Below are 21,152 nucleotides of genomic sequence, written 5' to 3'. Positions count from 1 at the left end.
TTTTCAATGCCAGAATTGTTCAGCGCACCTGGGGGGTCATTAATAAAACGGTGCTATCTATACTGACTACAATGGAGGCAAAGTCTGACAGAAAGGCTAACAAAAATACATTTCACGCAGTGAAATTCTGCGCAACAGTTCTGCGCAACGGAACACGTGATAACAATGCACACGTGAAAGACGGTTTTTTAAATGTCAGTAGATTTATTAAAATTGAAATACATAAATACTGATATGTACGTAAGTATTCAGACCCTCTGCTATCAAATCAAGTTTTATTTGTATAGCGCATTTCTCACAAGATGCGACTCAATGAAGAAAACCTGACAGGAAATAAAAGAACCAAGAGTCATGGTCATTATTATCCCCCTCAAACAGATCAGGCATCTCAGTCCAGTTAGGGTGTAGTAACCTTCTTCTACAACTGAGTGGCGCTGTCACCCTACAATGATAATAAATCTCTCAGCGACCCACGCAATAATGTATCATAGATGGAGGTGTAGTAACATAATCTTGTAGTCACAATGTTTTAACATTCCGCAAATAGTCAAGTTCACTCACAGAAGTTTTGACCTGCCAGAATATACTCGACTCTCTAGCGAAATCCGTTTGTCACTGCGTTTTATTAGTATTCACAAGTATTCACGATCAATAACCATTATTGATTGTTCTTCATTAGGTATTTATTCCTCCAATGCATCAGAAATTACATGTTCAGTATAATATTTTTGATGTGTGTCTATATTTTATAGTTACTTGCTGTTTTAACTCGTTGGTTTTTCATGTTTCTCCCTCCCTTATGTTACCATGGCCACAGTTAATATGGAGGGTGGTTATGATTATGAAGCCCTATTCCACGGGGAGGTAAGTTGAAACAATAGTCAGGCACAAATGCACAGGAGATCAACTGTTAAAACTTTAATGTGTGTCTCCCTCTTTTGCAGAAAAAGCTCATGAAGGCGTTCATGTTGCTGAAACATCCGGTGGAGGTCCCCTCCTATATAACAGCTAAGGACATGAGGAACTGGCTGTTAACGGAGAGGCCCTTCCTGCTGGATGAGTGAGTGATTTCTTTTTTTGTGATACATTTTTTATTATTATTTCAGGGAATAATACAAGGGAGTGGTAACAAAAACTTAAACTCAGGAGAGAAATACAATGACAAAATTCAAGTACAAATATAAAATTCCCATAAACCTGCTGGCTATGTCTATGAAGTCTAAGATCCACCTCTGCATAATCAAAGATGAGTGAGAGATTTTATCAAACTGTATAGATAGGTTGATATATTCTATGGATAGCAGTCTGATACATTATTTTATTCACATGAAGGTATGATGACATGGCAGAGAAAGAGCCCAACTTACAGCTCCATCTCCTTGAACTTGTAAGTAGCCTACTAGGACAACACATGAACATGTTTACTGACATACCCAGCAATAACAGGCAGTAAATTCATTTTATTAACATATTAGTGCCCTGACTCTCCTGCAAGAAATAATGTGGAATGTTGTGCACAGCTCTGGAGAGCCGCTCCTCGGAATGGAGAAGATGGAGGAGGAAGTCCGCAGGGAGATCCAGGATGAGCACCGCCTCTCACTGCTGATGGGCAGAACGGTATGACAACACAACACACTGCTATTTCCTGGAGACAAACCTCAAAGTGCTTGCTTGAGTCAACTCTCTGTCTGTCACATGAAGGTAACCATGGAGGGGATGGACCTGTTCCTGTGCAAGACCCGACCGGCTGCGGAGGAGGCGGTCAAGAAGATCCTCCTTCCTGTCCTCGCCTCACTCCTGAAGGAGGTCACTCTCTCCAGGGTATTTCGATTGGTTGGAGATCTCTCCCCAGAGATCGTAGAGATGGCCTTTGAACATCTCCTGGCTAGGTAATACAGAAGCATCATGCCTACTGTAAATGGACTGCACTTATACAGTGCCATATTCCAAAACGCTTTACAATGGCCTCTCATTCACCCATTCACACACACATTCACACACCAATGGCGGCAAGGTACCATGCAAGGCGCTGGCCCGCTCACTGGGAGCGATTTGGGGTTCAGTGTCTTGCCCAAGGACACCTCGACACGTGGCCAATCAGAGATTGAATCTCTGAACCGGCAACTTTGCGATCATTAGACGCCGGCTCTACTTCCTGAGCCACAGCCGCCCCATACTGTAAAATCTTATTTCACTTAAGAATGGCATCACAGAACAAGGCATCACATTACTGCAGTTAGGATTTTAGATAACAACATACAGGCATATATTATATTATTAAATATTATTTATTATAGATATTTTATTTTTATTTTATAGAAGTGACCTAACCCTAACCCTAACCCTAACCCTAAATCCTTAACAGAGAACAGGTCAGAGGCCAAACTGAAGACCTCCACCATGGAGAAGACATGGGAGGCTGCTGCTGCCAGGGACATCAGTGGGCTGATGGAGAATGCAACTGCCTCTTTTCTCTCCCAGTCTGGAGAAGAAGTGCCTAAAAATGATGTTCTCTCTGCCATCACCAAGGCCATGGCCCAAAATAATTAAGACAACAAAATTATGTTATGAAAATATAAAATCAGTGCCCTTTGCAGTGACGAGATGATGCATTAAAGTTAAGTGTATTACAAATGAGCCACGATCACAATAACATTAATGTTTTCCTGTGTAAGACACTACAGGAAATAATGTGTTGCTGTTCCTACTCTTAGACTGCTCTCCTCTGTTTGTTTACAGCCCTCAGAGCTCATGGCTATTGATTCCAGTGGTACGTTACTTTTACTGTTAATTTTCTAAAATCGCAACGAGTTAACATCATAAAACAAAAACCCTCACACCAATCATTGTGTCTAAAGTAACAGTTGCATTAATCATTTAATAAATGGAAGAACACTCAAGTATCTTGTCCTTCCTTCACAGAGGATAAAGCCACCAAACTGAAGACGAAGAAGAAGAAGGGAGGAGTTCGGAGGTTCTTCAGCCGCGTTTTCAAAATGATTAAGTGCATCAAGTGCCCCCCCCCCCCCCCCCCCCACACACACACACACACACACACACACACACACACACACACACACACACACACACACACACACACACACACACACACACACACACACACACACACACACACACACACACACACACACACACACACACACACACACACACACACACAGTGGCTGTTAGAACAGGTGGCATAATTATAATGAATTAAAGAATGCTTTAAAAAAATGTTGTGAACTGTAGCTACACGGACAGTTCTTCACCCTTTCACAGTTGTCACCCTTTTTACATAACATATAGTTAAAAGTCCCAGTGCTGTTATACTGTATATCGTAACTCATGGAATGCCTCTTGTCCAATCAAATCACTTGGTCGGAACTAACTGTTGTATATATTATTATCACTTTGGTTACAGTCACAGATATTTAGATTGCTGTATCTAAGGCAAGTAGAGAAAGGCGATTGGTCAAAACAGGTAATCTCACATCTGATTGGACCAGAAGGTAATCTCATCGCTGATTGGACCAGTAATAACCAGTAGTAATTCAGATTGTTGTATCTAAGGCAAGTAGAGAAAGGCGATTGGTCAAAACAGGTAATCCCACATCTGATTGGACCGGAAGGTAATCTCATCGCTGATTGGACCAGTAATAACCAGTAGTAATTCAGTCTTTGTCACCAGCGGGAATCTCCTCACTCGCGGACTTTCCTGAGGGGATTTAGGAGAGTCATCACATAGTTTGAAACCCGAATAATTCATTCCGAGATAGCTACCGACCAACCCCGTTTCCTTTGCAACGTTGGCACTTTTGTGAGAGTGAGGAAATGTTTTATTATCCTAATGTTCTTCGACGTCGCAGTGGCTGCTTTTCCACCATTTGGTAAGTCCATGACAACATGTAGCTAGCTAAGAGTTTAGCTTGATGCTAACAAGTTACCTCTGTAGCTAGCTTCTGATAAAAACCTCACTGAAAGGGATCTAGCTCATATAACTCAACTGGAAACTAAAGCCTGCACCTTTTCAGTTCAACCTGTGAGGAATAGCTGGATATGTATTTGTATGTAATACCGCTTTCATTCTTTGGGAAGAACCCTGATGTTACAATGCTGTTGGCTGTTCCATCTAGTTAATGTGATGTTCCTGGTGTATTCTGAGGTAATGTAACATAGTTAATGTGATGTTTCTAGTGTATTCTGAGGTAATGTAACATAGTTAATGTGAGGTTGTTGGTGGTATTCTGAGGTAATGTAACATAGTTAATGTGATGTTCCTGGTGTATTCTGAGGTAATGTAACATAGTTAATGTGATGTTGTTGGTGTATTCTGAGGTAATGTAACATAGTTAATGTGATGTTTCTAGTGTATTCTGAGGTAATGTAATATAGTTAATGTGATGTTCCTGGTGTATTCTGAGGTAATGTAACATAGTTAATGTGATGTTGTTGGTGGTATTCTGAGGTAATGTAACATAGTTAATGTGATGTTGTTGGTGGTATTCTGAGGTAATGTAATATAGTTAATGTGATGTTCCTGGTGGTATTCTGAGGTAATGTAACATAGTTAATGTGATGTTCCTGGTGTATTCTGAGGTAATGTAACATAGTTAATGTGATGTTCCTGGTGTATTCTGAGGTAATGTAATATAGTTAATGTGATGTTGTTGTTGGTGGTATTCTGAGGTAATGTAACATAGTTAATGTGATGTTCCTGGTGTATTCTGAGGTAATGTAACATAGTTAATGTGATGTTCCTGGTGTATTCTGAGGTAATGTAACATAGTTAATGTGATGTTGTTGGTGGTATTCTGAGGTAATGTAACATAGTTAATGTGATGTTGTTGGTGTATTCTGAGGTAATGTAACATAGTTAATGTGATGTTCCTGGTGTATTCTGAGGTCATGTAATATAGTTAATGTGATGTTCCTGGTGTATTCTGAGGTAATGTAACATAGTTAATGTGATGTTGTTGGTGTATTCTGAGGTAATGTAATATAGTTAATGTGATGTTGTTGGTGTATTCTGAGGTAATGTAACATAGTTAATGTGATGTTCCTGGTGTATTCTGAGGTAATGTAATATAGTTAATGTGATGTTGTTGGTGGTATTCTGAGGTAATGTAACATAGTTAATGTGATGTTGTTGGTGGTATTCTGAGGTAATGTAACATAGTTAATGTGATGTTTCTAGTGTATTCTGAGGTAATGTAACATAGTTAATGTGATGTTCCTGGTGTATTCTGAGGTAATGTAATATAGTTAGTGTGATGTTCCTGGTGTATTCTGAGGTAATGTAACATAGTTAATGTGATGTTGTTGGTGGTATTCTGAGGTAATGTAATATACAGGCATGATAATCGCTCACCTTTTGGCGAAATTCGCCGTTTTGAATCCATAATAGACATCCATACTTTTTTTAATTTTTAATTTTTTTTAATCTTGTAATTCTGCATGTGACCACCACTAGAGTAAATCTAAAAGAAATCAGATATGAGCACATGGAAGCTAATTATTCCACAAAACAAACTTTCCGCCGGGACCGCCTAGCAGGTTCCGGGTCTCGTATCCTTCTCACCTTTTTCACCCCGACCCATTTTCATGCCTGATCTGGGTGGTTTTAGGTTGGCAGCCACGAAAGGAACCAGAATAACACGCAGGGAGCTTCTGAAGGTCAATGTTGGGAAAACATGGTATGTAAACCCCCCCCCCCCCCCCATCCCCTCCACTGTCTGAGGGAATACGAGGTATTGATTTAGCATTATGGTTTTATTGAAACTTCTGTCACAGCAGTACTAATTCTTGTACAGACCTTTCTGATCTCTTCAGACTACATCTTACCTGTCAGGCATTGTAACTGCCAATGGCCCCTGGTCATAGCATAGATTACTTTCTTGTAATGACTGATGCATAGATGATTCACTTACTTCAGACAAATGTATTTGTGTAAGTCGCTTTGGATAAAGGCATCTGCTAAATGCTTAATGATGTACATTGTGTGTCAGACTTTACAGTACAGCATGAGGCCACCAGACATAGGTTTAAATAACACATGTTATATTTCAAATATCTGTGCTTGACTGATGGCGCCTGGAGCAATTGAACCATTGTTGAATAATCCCCAAAAGTGCAAATCATGCCATTCAGGGACTCCAGACAGGCTCAAGTAAACGCTCAAGTATTTGAAAGGATTTCAAATAGTATTTGACCCAGGTCTGAAGGTCACACACTGGTGCTTTAGATCAGAATCTTTGATGGGTGTGTGTCTGATATGTGTCACGTTGATCCTAGTGATGACATCATGGACTATGTGATGGTGCGGGTGCCTCCCCTCCAACCAGGCCTCCCCCGGCCCCGCTTCTCCCTCTACCTGTCTTCCCAGCTCCAGTACGGCGTAGTCATCGTCTACCACCGCCAGTGTGCTTTTCTTCTGGGTGAGAGAGGGAGGGAGGGAGGGAGTGGGGCTGGGGGAAGGCAGGGCATTTTATGCCCTGAAATGAAGGGCATAACAAATGTCATTGTGGAAAGAACTGCTGTCGATACACACAGAAATGAGAGTAAGGTAAAGTAATACATCAGGTCTGACAGCTGCACAGTGAAGGGCACTGGTTGATCTGAAATACAAACCACCAAAGCCACAGGACCTACTACTACACGCACTCACCTCCATACACACTCATTGATAAAACACAGCACATGCAGCACATTGTCATTAGAGGTAGATACAACTCACTAAAGGATGAGGCTTACCGTCTCTTCAAAACACTCTGGTACACAATAATACCTTTTATTTTATTACCATTTAGCAGAATTAATTCGTAGTAGTAGTTTATCTTTCGTTACCAGCCAAACTGTTAGATTTATGACCTCCTCCACCGCAGAATGCAGCATAAACCATAAACACTTCAGCAAAGTTAGTTGTGATGGTACTGTAGATGCAGAATCACATCATCTTCCAGGTCACCCACGCAGAATCACCACGGTAACTGTGCAGCCTGTAAAATGAATGTGATGTCACACAGTACCTTGACCTCATGATATACTGTAGTAACTTCCCTGCTCTTTTCCAGATGAGATTCAGCAGACCATCGAGCGCCTGCTGCGCTCCAAGATACACATAAGCATCGACTTGCCTGAGCCTGACAGGTCAGGGGACACACATCATACATGCACGCTTACACACACACATACACAATGTCACCCACACACCTGCCCCAGAGTAGGCATTTACCATCGTCTCCCCTCAACACACTCAGAGTAAAGGGTTTGTTTTAGCCGTACTTCTCAGAAGTTCTCAAAGCTAAAAAGAAATATTAGTTTATTCGTTAATGATCGCGGTTAATTTGGCAAACCTTTACGCGGTAAAAAATTATAATTATAATACGCGAATGAATCATATTACCACGGTATATACAGAACTCTATATTAGTTACTGGGTTCAGGTTGCAATCTCATCTGGAGTCATGGGTTCAAATCCTGCTTCTGACAACTTTGTTTTTTACTTACATGTTACTAAATATGAAATACGGTGGAAATACACAGTAGTATTCGTTCAGTGGACCACTGACCAACAACGAGTGTTGGGTCATCGCAAATCTGAAGAGCCGCTCGTTTTGTGTGTTTGAGCTAATTCCCCTTCCTCTCACAAGGCTAAAGTACGGACCCCCCCTGGGGTCCCAAGGGTTAGGGTTAGGCCCTACCAGGATTAGGGTCAGGGTTAGGGTTAGGTTTAGGGTTAGAATCCTTGCGATCGTTCTGGCTCGTAGGGCCTAACCCTAACCATAACGAATTACTAAACCGAGGGAACTAATTACTAAACCGAGGGAACTAATTACTAAACCGAGGGAACAGATTTACTTAACCGAGGGAACGGATTCACACATCAAATAATGTTTTCCTACCATGTGACCCCAGGGGGGCTCCGTACTAAAGTGATCTCAAGAACGAATGGTATACTTTAACCTGTGTCCTTCTTAGTTTATGTAGGAGCTAAAGTATACAGTATTCTGTGATAGCAGTTCGAGAATGAAAACAACAGTGATCAGTTTGAAGAAAGAAACTGTCTGAAAGCAAGACATAAGCAAGACAAACTGTCGATTTCTGAAGTCCTGAAAGTCGGAACAGCGCCACAAAATCAACCAGTGGTCGAACAACAAATAAATAAAGTGTTTACAGGTTTTCGCTTTAACACTAACATCCAAACCTCAAACACAATGACCAAAACCTGAAACTGGTGTATTTTATCTCACACCAATTCTGACAAACACATTTCTTGCTTATCACTAATTTTGCCACGCTAAACCACCCAGTTAACAAAACACTAAATACAATTCTCTACATTTGGCACACACTTCCTTGATAAAATCTCTTGTGTTCACATGGAAAACACTACCATTCAGAATGCTAAACTCAAAACATCAATCACACTCCATATGGGCAAACACCTATTGCATTTGAATTAGCAATCATAGCTTAAGCAATAAGGGCTAAAGGTGAGCTCTCCTGTGTTGAAATATATCTGAAGTATATCAGGGCTGGATTCGTCATGCCAGGCGATACTTTCCCCTCTGCTTGGCCAGGGAGAACATTACCTGTGATGTTGACAAGGTCTTGTGGCCTTTGTGTAGACAGAGTATATGCAGAAGGCTTATTTTTTTCTTCTTCTGTTGTTTGTTCTGTATGAAGAACACTTTACAAATCCAACTGTCATTGCTGAGATGTGTACAGTATTTCAGAATAATAATAAAAAACGCAGCCAAAGTAAAGTAATTAAAAGCTAGGTTACTTTAGGGCGAAAATTATTTAATCAAAAACAACATGTACTATGTTAATTTCATGTGTGTTGTAGTGCCTATGAAACACTTGATCGATCTAGATCTTGTGTGCAACACTGACTCTTTCAAAGTGAAATATAGGCCCTTGGTATGGCACTAAATTGATGCAGGATGGCAGGTTTTTCTCCAGTGTTTAGAAATGTTGCTGTGGAATTGCATGAAATGTACAAAATATAGATTATGAATCGCCAATGATTCTGTAATAGCTGTTTAGCTGAAATGACGGCACTATGGACAGCAGGGTTCTCCCCAGGACTCTTGAACAGTATGGAGCTGGGTTGCATGATCACAACCCGACTCACGTTTATTCTTGTCAAAAGGAACATCATAACGCTTTCACTTTTGCTTTAGTTTTAACAACAATAGTGTTGTCGATCAAAGGTAGTTACTCTATCATTACTAAATATATAGTTTAATTTGCCTTGAAATGTTTACAGCGTGTGGCAACACCACTGTGTTTTAATCATTCATCTTTGTAGGGGGAGAGCCAATGTATGTTTTTCAAGTATTCGAGGGCTATGCGAAAATATATTTTGCGTAAGGGGAGGGTCGTCAATTTTGGTATTTTAGAGGTTAAATCCATCCGTGTACCACCCCCATCATAAATAAAGATCAGTCCCGTAACCCAGAAACACAACACGCTTACTGTAAGAAATTGTTATCTTCAGGGTAAAGGTTGTGGTTAGGTATACAGTAAGTTTATGTTTGGTTAGGGATAACGTTTCAGTCTAACCGGATGAGCAGCCTATAACCCTACCTGTAGCCTCGGTCTAACCATAAACTCAAACATAAGCTTGTAACTATGCTTACACTTATGCTCTAGTATGAGGACATCTCACCCCACTCCCTGCCTATGTGTCAGACCCACCTGGGCAATGCATAGCAGCCATTTTGCATTTAACATTGGCCCTTTTGTGTCCCAGACTAGCCCTGAACGTGGCTGATTCCCTGTTCCTTCTGGAGGAGGCTGAGGGGGCTCCAGACCCCTTCTTTGGTGTGATGGGCTCAGGAGACCAGCTCCCCAGTCCCTACAGGATCCCTCAGGTACTTTCAACGTTAACCAACAACAAAACATTTTCTCTACTTTAATTAGAGTTAGAATTCAAATTCTCTGTTGATTCATCAAATGTATTTACAAAGCATTATTCTAAGGCTTAGCACACAGAAAAGGTGGTATATTGATTGACCTTGTTTTATGGCGATTCTGTTACTTCCCCAACCAATGCAGATTATGGCGGCTGTGACTACACAGCGCTCTCCAGTGGTCAGTTCCAGAACCGCATCGGAGGGGGAGGGTGAGTCAATTCCTAGCCATGGTGAGTCAATTCCTAGCCAGGGTGAGTCAATTCCTAGCCAACCTCTACTAGTTGCAACTCTACAAGAAGCTTCTTTCTCGAGTTGCAAAAAAAAAGACACAGACTGAAACAGAAAGTGGGAATAAGGTCAAAATACTCACCAGAAGTTTCCGCTAGAAAGATAATAAGACATGTTAGAGTTGCCCCCCCCTAATATAAGCATGTGTGGATGTGACAGAATGGAATAGGTATATTGCTTCCACTTGTAAAATCCTCTAAAGATCTTTACGAGTTTCAAGGGCACACCGTTGCTTCCGGACAGGGCTAAAACATAGTCTGTTATTGAGATCAGATGACAAATCTTCACCAAGAGATCAGCGTCTCTAACGTTGGTACTTTTCCTCCACTCTCCCTTTTTTCTTTTCCTTCTCTTGTCTCTATGTCCCTCTCACCTCAGGTTTGAACCAATCCACGCCAGAAGCCATCACCCTGAAAGAGCCGGAGCCGGTCATGCTTCACTTCACTCAGGTGAAGGCGTGGGCCTGGGAGAGGGTTCTTGGATTAGCATCGAAAATTGTCATTTTGAAATTCATTCGTTTGAACTGTTTTTCCATATTATGAAAGTGCAGATTGTAAGCTTTCAAACGATGTGTCATACATTGACATCTGAAATCTAGTTGAAGAAGATATGCTTATTTGAATGTTGGTACCCCTCAAACCAAATACCGGAGAAAGACGCTCTGAATCAAAACACACGCAAAACAGTTGCTAGTAGCTAGCAAGGAACATCACTATGAACACCTAACTGCATTTGTAGCATCACATCACAACATGCTGATTGAACATCAACATGCTAAAAACACATAACTCCACATAATTAGATGATCACACAGTCCTTGCTTTTGCACACGTCCTAAAACGTAAGTTTGTTTACAAGCCATCTATCACTTACCTAGTAGTCCATGGCAGATGATGTAGTGAATACAATTCACAAATCATAAGTAACAAACTGTTGTTTGTTATAACCTCAGCAAATATTTTCAAGTCAAGACTAAAAACCCATCTTTTAAATATTGCCTTTAAATGACTCAATAATTAAATTATTATTATATAATGATTAAAGCAAGTTATTATTATTATTATTATTATTATTATTATTATTATTATTATTATTATTATTATATCGAGTGGGCTCTTCAACACTTCAACACTTCACATTTATATATATATTTTAAAAAGGTCATTTGCGTGACGTGAGAATCGCCGACATACAGACCTTTTCACCAGCAACATTATGTGACACGTTCTAATGCTTTGGTCCTCATATCGGCGACCAGTCAAAATGTTCTGACTTTTCTTTTGAAACACGGAACTACGTTTCAACATTGTTGAGAATCACAACACAAACTCGCTAGTCAAGCCAAAATACTGCAACGCAATGGATTCGGTGAGTAATCCCCACTGCTACCTAGTTAAACTATGACAATACTTAGCAGGCTCACAAAACAAGCTGCATTAGTTGACTAGTGATGTGTCATTTATTTTCAACAACAAGGAATTGTATTCACATTTTTCTAAAGAAAAGTCTGATCATTACATATGAGGATCAAAGCATTAGAACATGTCACATATGTGGTCTAGTAGTGGTCACTACTAGTCACTAGTAATAAAATCATAATATGAATAATTGCACTCCCAAATGGGCAATTTCAAGTATTCGTTGTAATGGATGGTCAGGGTTTTTTGGCCCACAGTTAACCACTCAGGGTTCATTTTGGCCTACCAAGCCAAACACACGGGCACTCCTGCACTGAATAATTGACTGATACCACAGTCTCCCATTAACGTTATGGGATCAGACCAGTGGGTTCTTGGCCTGATAACAACAGTAGTCCCTTACCTGATGCAACATACTTAAGACAGAAGAAATACACTGTGCAAGGACTTTGCCTTGGGTCTTCTGAATTCCCCCTTCAGAACCTGGCTGCCACCTACCAGAGCCCAAATATCAAATCGCCAAATCAGAAACTACCCAACTGAGATCCCCAAAACAAGAACAGCAAGATACAAAACATTACCCATCCCATTCTTTACAGGTCTCCTGAACGCCAAATAACGTAGGATGAACGTTTTAGCCTTACCCACCACCGCCATAGACTGTGCTGAATAATAAATCAAGATTCACTAAGTTATTAGCACTGTTTTTATCGAAAATTGTGTTTTATATTTTGATGTTGTATTTCGTTGATGTTGACGTAAGAATACTGTTCCCCACTGAATGGCTCAAGACACAAGTGTTGAGCTGGGTTTTTTATGGTTACTTATCTCTCTCTCCCTGTCTCTCTCCATCAGTTTGAGGGAGCGGAGCTAACTGAAGCCACAGGCAGAGTGATCGACTTGCTTCTGGAGCAGCCAGACCTATTCGACTGGGGTAAGAGAGATGAGAGAGGATAGTAGGATTCTCTAAGTAATGACAGGCGATCGATATGGACATTTGTTAGCGTGAAAGGAGTGAAAAGGTGTGTGTGTGTGTGTGTGTGTCTACTGGGAATGTCCAAGGGAGAAGCAAAAAGGCTCAGCAAGTATTGCTCTGTCTCTGCGATTATTGGCAGCCGCCAAATATGGCGGAGACGGTGTTACTTGTACCCGTGAGTCTTGTCCTGTTGTATGTGAAAGACATTGTCCATGTCTGTTTGTGAATGCATCCCATCTGTGCCTTCAGTATTTGTGTCCTTGTATACTTGTTTCTATGTGGACAGAAATAAATGATTAAAATGTGTGTGTGACAGACGCAGAGATTGAGGAGAGGGAAAGGGAGAGAGAGGGAGAGACGGAGAGAACAAGGGACCAGGAGGGAGCCATGACATCTATTGACCAGTAAGTCCCCTGGGACCCTTTCACAGGCGGATCTTACTGCCACAAGGGCTGTGGTCACTGTTCAAGTCCAGCTAGGACTTGAACAGTCTTCATTTTTGCTGTGTGTGTTTTCTGATTACAATAAATGAGGAAGCTAGATGGTTATTAAGATAGTACCCACCATTGTGTGTGTGTGTGTGTGTGTGTGTGTGTGTGTGTGTGTGTGTGTGTGTGTGTGTGTGCATGTCCAGGCTGAAGGACACGGTGGTGGTGGGGGACAGTGTGTGGCTGCTGGACAAGGAAACGGGCCAGCCCATGGAGATGCCACTAGAGGCCCCGTACTCCTCAGAGAGAGAGGACGAGTCAGAGAAGGGGACAGAGAGAACACCGGAGAGAGCGCCAGAGAGAGCGCCAGAGAGAGCGCCAGAGAGAGCGCCAGAGAGATCGCCAGAGAGAGGGCCAGAGAGAACACCGGACAGAGCGCCGGAGAGAGCGCCGGAGAGCTCTTGTGGAGAGGTGTGTGTATGTATGTTTGTTTGTGTGTGTGTGTGTGTGTGTGTGTTTGTGCTTGTGTGTGTGTGTGTGTGTGTGTGTGTGTGTGTGTGTGTGAGAAATGGAGACAGTTACATTCAGTTACAGTCATCAGCCTAGCCTAATAGACTATCTAAGGTTACTCTTCTGCAACTTGTCCATGTGTGTCTGCCATCATTCATACAAAATAAAGTGCCAGAAGGCTTAACTGCCCAGAAAGCAGGAGTTAAAATGTTTAAAGGAAGAACTACATACAACACTCGAATAGCCGTTTCAGTTAAATATTTTTGACACAGTATTTCATATATTGGTGCCAGTGTTATGGCGCATTCGTCGGAAACCTTCGTTTTCGACTACACTGTACGGGCAAAGGTCTTTGCGGATAAACCCAGCGATAGACTTGGTAATAGTCGTAGCCCTCGTTTTAGCCATTCATATATACACACAGTCTTACCGTCACAACAATGATGTACCAGATATACACTCTGAAGTTCCCAGTGAGTTATGCGTTGAGCACAGTGAAAGAAAAGAGGAAGCACTTTTCTTTTTCTTTTCTTTTTTGGAGAATAGGACACATCGTGAATAAAGAATTTATTAATTTCCAGATTTCCAGTCTTCTACCTGGACACAAACATTCCAATAACTGTTAAATAACACTTTATAACACTTTATTATTAGTAATTGTATTTTTTATTATTATTACAAATTAACAAAAAATGTCAGGTTGGAGAGGATTGGAAGGGCTAGAAGGGAGATAGTGTGCTAGAGGGGGTGGAGACAGTTTGATAGATAGGCGGAAATGTATGTAATAAAGTGTTTGACGGTTGTTTATTTCTTTTCACGGTCGCCAGTTACACGCTTATACTATTACCGTCACAGACTCGCTGTAGTGTCTCAATAGGCCTCATTCATCAACCATGCATACACACAGCTTTGTTTGTAGATGTTTATTTTTTCTCTCCCTCCTTCTCTCTGCCTCTACATCCTCTCTCCTTCTCTCTGCCTCTACATCCTCTCCCTCCTTCTCTCTGCCTCTACATCCTCTCTCTCCTTCTCTCTGCCTCTACATCCTCTCCCTCCTTCTCTCTGCCTCTACATCCTCTCCCACCTTCTCTGCCTCTACATCCTCTCCCTCCTTCTCTGCCTCTACATCCTCTCCCTCCTTCTCTGCCTCTACATCCTCTCTCTCCTTCTCTCTGCCTCTACATCCTCCCTCCTTCTCTCTGCCTCTACATCCTCTCCCTCCTTCTCTCTGCCTCTACATCCTCTCCCTCCTTCTCTCTGCCTCTACATCCTCTCTCCTTCTCTCTGCCTCTGCCTCTACATCCTCTCTCCTTCTCTCTGCCTCTACATCCTCTCTCTCCTTCTCTCTGCCTCTACATCCTCTCTCTCCTTCTCTCTGCCTCTACATCCTCTCTCTCCTTCTCTCTGCCTCTATATCCTCTCCCTCCTTCTCTCTGCCTCTACATCCTCTCTCCTTCTCTCTGCCTCTACATCCTCTCCCTCCTTCTCTCTGCCTCTACATCCTCTCTCTCCTTCTCTCTGCCTCTACATCCTCTCCCTCCTTCTCTCTGCCTCTCCATCCTCTCCCTCCTTCTCTCTGCCTCTACATCCTCTCCCTCCTTCTCTCTGCCTCTACATCCTCTCTCTCCTTCTCTCTGCCTCTACATCCTCTCTCTCCTTCTCTCTGCCTCTACATCCTCCCTCCTTCTCTCTGCGTCTACATCCTCTCCCTCCTTCTCTCTGCCTCTACATCCTCCCTCTCCTTCTCTCTGCCTCTACATCCTCCCTCCTTCTCTCTGCCTCTACATCCTCTCCCTCCTTCTCTCTGCCTCTACATCCTCTCCCTCCTTCTCTCTGCCTCTACATCCTCTCTCTCCTTCTCTCTGCCTCTACATCCTCTCTCTCCTTCTCTCTGCCTCTACATCCTCCCTCCTTCTCTCTGCGTCTACATCCTCTCCCTCCTTCTCTCTGCCTCTACATCCTCCCTCCTTCTCTCTGCCTCTACATCCTCTCCCTCCTTCTCTCTGCCTCTACATCCTCTCTCCTTCTCTCTGCCTCTACATCCTCTCTCCTTCTCTCTGCCTCTACATCCTCTCTCCTTCTCTCTGCCTCTACATCCTCTCCCTCCTTCTCTCTGCCTCTACATCCTCTCTCTCCTTCTCTCTGCCTCTACATCCTCTCTCTCCTTCTCTCTGCCTCTACATCCTCTCCCTCCTTCTCTCTGCCTCTACATCCTCCCTCCTTCTCTCTGCCTCTACATCCTCTCCCTCCTTCTCTCTGCCTCTACATCCTCTCCCTCCTTCTCTCTGCCTCTACATCCTCCCTCCTTCTCTCTGCCTCTACATCCTCTCCCTCCTTCTCTCTGCCTCTACATCCTCTCCCTCCTTCTCTCTGCCTCTACATCCTCTCCCTCCTTCTCTCTGCCTCTACATCCTCTCCCTCCTTCTCTCTGCCTCTACATCCTCTCCCTCCTTCTCTCTGCCTCTACATCCTCTCTCTCCTTCTCTCTGCCTCTACATCCTCTCCCTCCTTCTCTCTGCCTCTACATCCTCTCTCCTTCTCTCTGCCTCTACATCCTCTCTCTCCTTCTCTCTGCCTCTACATCCTCTCTCCTTCTCTCTGCCTCTACATCCTCTCTCCTTCTCTCTGCCTCTACATCCTCTCCCTCCTTCTCTCTGCCTCTACATCCTCTCTCTCCTTCTCTCTGCCTCTACATCCTCTCTCTCCTTCTCTCTGCCTCTACATCCTCTCCCTCCTTCTCTCTGCCTCTACATCCTCTCCCTCCTTCTCTCTTCCTCTACATCCTCCCTCCTTCTCTCTGCCTCTACATCCTCTCCCTCCTTCTCTCTGCCTCTACATCCTCTCTCTCCTTCTCTCTGCCTCTACATCCTTTCTCTCCTCTCTACCTCTAACATTCCACTCTGCCGCTACATCCTTTTCTACCTCCTTCTCTCCGACACCTAGCTCCCCGAAGTTGTCCCCTCTCCTAAGAGACAGGGTCGCAGGCGACAGCTTGTTTTCGCCGACCCTCACACGCAGATCTCCATGGAGGCAATGCAGTTGCAGATCAAGGACCCTCTTGCTGAGACCATGCCCCTGGTAAGACCACCCACCCTCCTACCAGGCACCAGAGGAATTCACTGAAGGATTGATTCTTCAAATCAGTCAAGTATCTTTGTCTGGGTATCTAAATAGATCTTTTTGTTTTGTTTTAAGGAAGTACTGTTCAGTAGGCTGGTCACAATAAAAGGCCACTCTAAAATGTGCAGTTTTATCACATAGCACAATGCCACAGATGTCGCAGGTTTTGAGGGAGCGTGCAATTGGCAGCAATGTCCACCAGAGCTGTTGCCCGTGAATTGAATGTTCATTTCTCTACCATAAGCCGTCTCCAAAGGTGTGTCCGAGAATTGGAATTGGAAACGACTTTGGAGATGGTTTATGGTAGAGAAATACATTTTCAATTCACCGGCAACAGCTCTGGTGGACATTCCTGGAGTCAGCATGCCAATTGCACGCTCCCTCAAAACTTGCGACATCTGTGGCATTGTGCTGTGTGATAAAGCTGCACATTATAGAGTGGCCGGATCTGGCCTGCGGGCCGCCTATTGGTGATCCGTGCTTGAGGAAGTGTAGTTGACCTCTTTGCCTAGTATTGCTGTCTCTCTCTCCCAGTCCAAGGTGCTGATAGACCCCGCCTCCCGGTCCACGGCCGCCCCCGGAGAGCTCTTCAGCGCCCCCGCCTGCCGTGAGTATCTCATACCTCTACTGAGAGAAACTTGGATGACAAGGTCTGACGTTTCAGCGTACCCAGAGGTAGACATAATGGATCTTTCCCAGCGTATATATGCCACCGCAGATGATAGTGATGATATATTGTGAGTTGGTGGACATTGCGGTCTAGGGAGGAAGTATGCAGTTCAGTCCATGATGGATAGATGGACCCAGGAAGGGACGATTGGACGGATGGGTGGATGGATGGATAGATGGATAGATAGACAACCCTTGTGGCGTTTTTAGAGAGAGCGATCACATAAGTAGATGACTACGATTAAGATAAGACAAGTTTGCTTATCTTCTCTTTGCCCCCACCCCCACCCCTCCTTACCCTCTTCCCTAACACAGCTCACCTCCACCCTGACCTCCTGTCACTATGGCAACAGTGTGCTGTCCTCAGGAAGAAGAGCAGCAGGGAGGGGGGAGACTCTGAGGTCGACGTAGACATGGGGGTGGAGAAGGACAGAGAGAGGAGGGGCTCTGGCGTGAGAGGGGTAAATTCTTTATTTCTGTTGACTATGACCGCATTTGTTTTCATTCAACCATCAATCAATGAACATTAGTTTTTAGTAGGGATGTAACAATGCACTCAACTCACGATTCAATACGATTCACGATATGAGATTGTAGCCAAATTAGGACTATTTCTCAGACAAAAACTACAAAATACGCTTATTTGCACCTCTTCATTGCCAACAAAATAAGGAGTTATTATACTGTATTGTTTGTTTTTGTTGGCATATGGGATGTGTTCAGCTAGGCTCAAATCATATTTTCCAAAAGTATTGCTGCTGATATGTAGTTCCTATCTATATCCATATCTATTTGCATGTTCAAATGCATTGCCATAGTTGACATTTTGATGATGACCCTGCATGCATGCAGAATCACTTCTTCAACTGCATTCCCAATGTCAATGTAGCTAGCTAGTTTAGCTGTACACTTACAATAACACACCAACACAGCACCGACAATGCACACTTCAACAACAGTATTGCAAGACGAGTGCATCAAGCTACAACGTTATTCCACCACCGTTCCCCACGTTGGTTTGTTTGTTGATATACGTCGACCCATGATTCATCCAGATTATTGAGAGTACATTCTCTGTCACGACACAACATGTCTACAGTGCATGTGTCGATGAGTGTCCTCTGTACACAGGTCACACGAGAGCTGAGGGAGTCAGGACGAGCCCCCTCTGAAACCTCAGGTCAGACACCAGGGGATCTATCTCAAGTTTCAAGTTTATTGTTACATCACATTACACAAGTGTAAGAGAGTAACATTCTTAGGCTTCGGTTCCTGACATTATGTTGCAGCACAAGACATAAGGCAATAGACATAATTCAAGAAAGTAACAGTAGTACAGGACATACATGGAGAAAAAAATGGGCATAATACCAGATAAAGGTGACAATAGTACAGATAAGACAGAATACACTAGTGGTGCAACTAGTGATAATAGATAGTTCAGTAGTAAAGTGGCTAGGAGCTTAAGGTTTCTGTAGTCCGTTTACATGGGGTGTGCTTGGGGAAGATAGTCAATTGTCTACTACAGTGGGCTTGATCATGAGCCTGATCGATCACATGTTTCTTTCAGCTGTCTCAGAGCTCCAGGAAGTGTCCAAAGAACACACTCCGGCCAGCAGACGGTGAGAGATGAGAAAAAGAATTCAGTGAACATTATCTCTCTAGAAAGAGGATGAGAGCGACTGAAATATAAATTGAATATTAAATATAGATTATTATTTTTTAAAGGGGGGGTTAGTAGGAGTGGCTTGACATCTAATCTGGCGTCCATAATCCCAGGTGCCATTTTTTACATTTTGTCAGGGTGTAGAGGGCAAGTAGCAACGTGTACTAACATTTTCATGTCAAAAGTCAATTCTTAGAATTGTAACTGATGGCTAATGGGTGAAGATACTCTACCTAATAATGGTGTGTGTGTGTGTGTGTGTGTGTGTGTGTGTGTGTTTATGTGTGGGGGGGCAGGTCTCCCATAGAAGAGGAGGTGGTGGTGGCTATGGAGGACATAGTGGAGGAGTGTGTCGACCTCCCTGAGAGAGAACCAGAGCTCACCCCTGAGAGCCTGCTGAGGTAAATGTCGATGGGTCCGACTGCATTTTTCACAATCAGTTAGATGATGGATGCTAAATGTCATTTATCGATCGTGCATGCTATATTTATGCTGACTTAAATTATCTTGTTTATTCAAACTCGTATCTATGTCCACGATGTAAAATAAATAACCATTTCATAGGTCTGTGTTTGAACTGTGAAGTTAGTCATGTCAGTTTGCCTGTGTCTCAGCATCACTGGAGATCGCTGGGTGTTTTGTTTTGAAGTATTGAAGTATTACAGTTGCCAAATGGTGGTATGTGAATTTACTATTGCAAAGTTTACATTGAACAACATTATCGTGAGCAGTGGCAATAGCCCATGGCAACAACTGAGAGGGGATGAATGAACTCAGCGAGGTTGTTATGTAAATGAATGAAAAAACACGGCCACATGCATTTTTTAATCTCACAAATACTGAGTACTTGTAATGGGTTTTTTCGATTTGTCGATTAGATATCTTTGTATCGATGCGGAAGTCCGTGATTGACTGATAGATAAATGGATCAACCTAACCCGTCCCTACGGAGCACCCTTCATCAGAGAACCACAGGTAAACCACTATCAATGCTACAATAAACACTCCTCTCTCCTCTTCTTCATCTCCCTCTCCAGAAAGGTGTCATTGGAAGAGGACTTCCACTCTCTGCTGCCCCCTGATGCAGACCGCAGTACTGCAGCTCAAATGTTCTTCCAACTGTTAGGTGAGGAGTTGAATGACTGAATTGATGATAGAGTGCCATATAATGGCGTGTTAAATTGGATTTAAATCTGAAGATTGCTCCCCATTGCTGTCAGGATTGCAGAGTCTCTCCCTATCTTCTGCCATAGACTTCATCTTTTCAGGCTACACCTTAACTGTCCCTCCTTAAACCTCTGAATCCCCCTGTTCAGTTTCTCAACTGTATATTACCAAAAAAGGTGTCCACTAAATTCCAAAAATGTAAATGGAAAGACTGACTTTACTTTCCACTTCACTTTTGGCCCTGAAAAGTGGGCTGACCTTATTTATTTTAGAATAGAACTTTGTTGTCCAACCAAAGATGGACCACTGTTTGGGGCTCAGCTCAGGCATTAGACACTTGTAGGACTACATAGGGGTAGTGGTGGTCTAGTGGATAGTGAGTTGGACTTGTGATCGGAAGGTTGTGAGTTCAAATCCCGCCTGAAGCTCCTGCCTGAACACTACTAGTGTGCCCTTGAGTAAGGCACTTAGCCCTCAGTTACTCCAGGGGGAATGTCCCTGTAATTCGTAATTGTAAGTCGCTTTGGATAAAAGCGTCTGCTAAATGGCAAAATTATTAAATTTAAAATTATTACTACATGGGGTCGGTCTTCTGGTTCTGGTGTGTTCTGACCTGTATGCCACTGTGTTTGTCCAGAGCGGGTGACTGGCAGAGAGCTGGGTGTGTGTCAGGGGCATCCCTACGGCCCCATCACTGTCATCCCCTCCCACTCCCCCCGGACAGCCTGAGGTACAGAGTGGGACCTGGACACACACACACACACACACACACACACACACACACACAGACTTTCACAAATGCACACCATGCGGGTTCACACACCCAATCACAAATACACAACAACTGGTTCACACAAGATACACACATACACTTGATTGACAACTTTCACAAATGTACACTCACAGGCACTCACAGTGATACTGATATCCACCAGGTGCTTAGATATTATACAGGCACACAGACACACACCCACACACAGATACATA

At 43.1% G+C, this 21,152-nt stretch overlaps 1 protein-coding gene across 1 annotated transcript; it reads left to right on the top strand.

Annotated features, from left to right (window-relative positions):
- Positions 1-807: 807 nt before the first annotated feature.
- On the top strand, positions 808-20,894 carry LOC308168865 (meiotic recombination protein REC8 homolog; the record flags this gene model as incomplete). Its single annotated transcript, XM_080543509.1, has 19 exons — positions 808-864; positions 945-1,060; positions 1,521-1,617; positions 1,702-1,889; positions 5,628-5,696; positions 6,295-6,437; positions 7,074-7,149; positions 9,761-9,881; positions 10,066-10,132; positions 10,590-10,660; positions 12,485-12,563; positions 16,497-16,621; positions 17,198-17,270; positions 17,648-17,784; positions 18,464-18,512; positions 18,903-18,954; positions 19,295-19,399; positions 20,036-20,124; positions 20,803-20,894. The coding sequence occupies 19 exons, from the start codon at positions 808-810 to the stop codon at positions 20,892-20,894; spliced, it is 1,806 nt and encodes a 601-aa protein (XP_080399635.1).
- Between the last annotated feature and the right edge of the window lie 258 nt (positions 20,895-21,152).

This window comes from Nansenia antarctica (genome assembly GCF_963989245.1).
Source record: "Nansenia antarctica genome assembly, chromosome: 12".
NCBI lineage: Eukaryota > Metazoa > Chordata > Actinopteri > Argentiniformes > Microstomatidae > Nansenia > Nansenia antarctica.
This window is presented reverse-complemented; position numbering and strand designations above follow the sequence as displayed.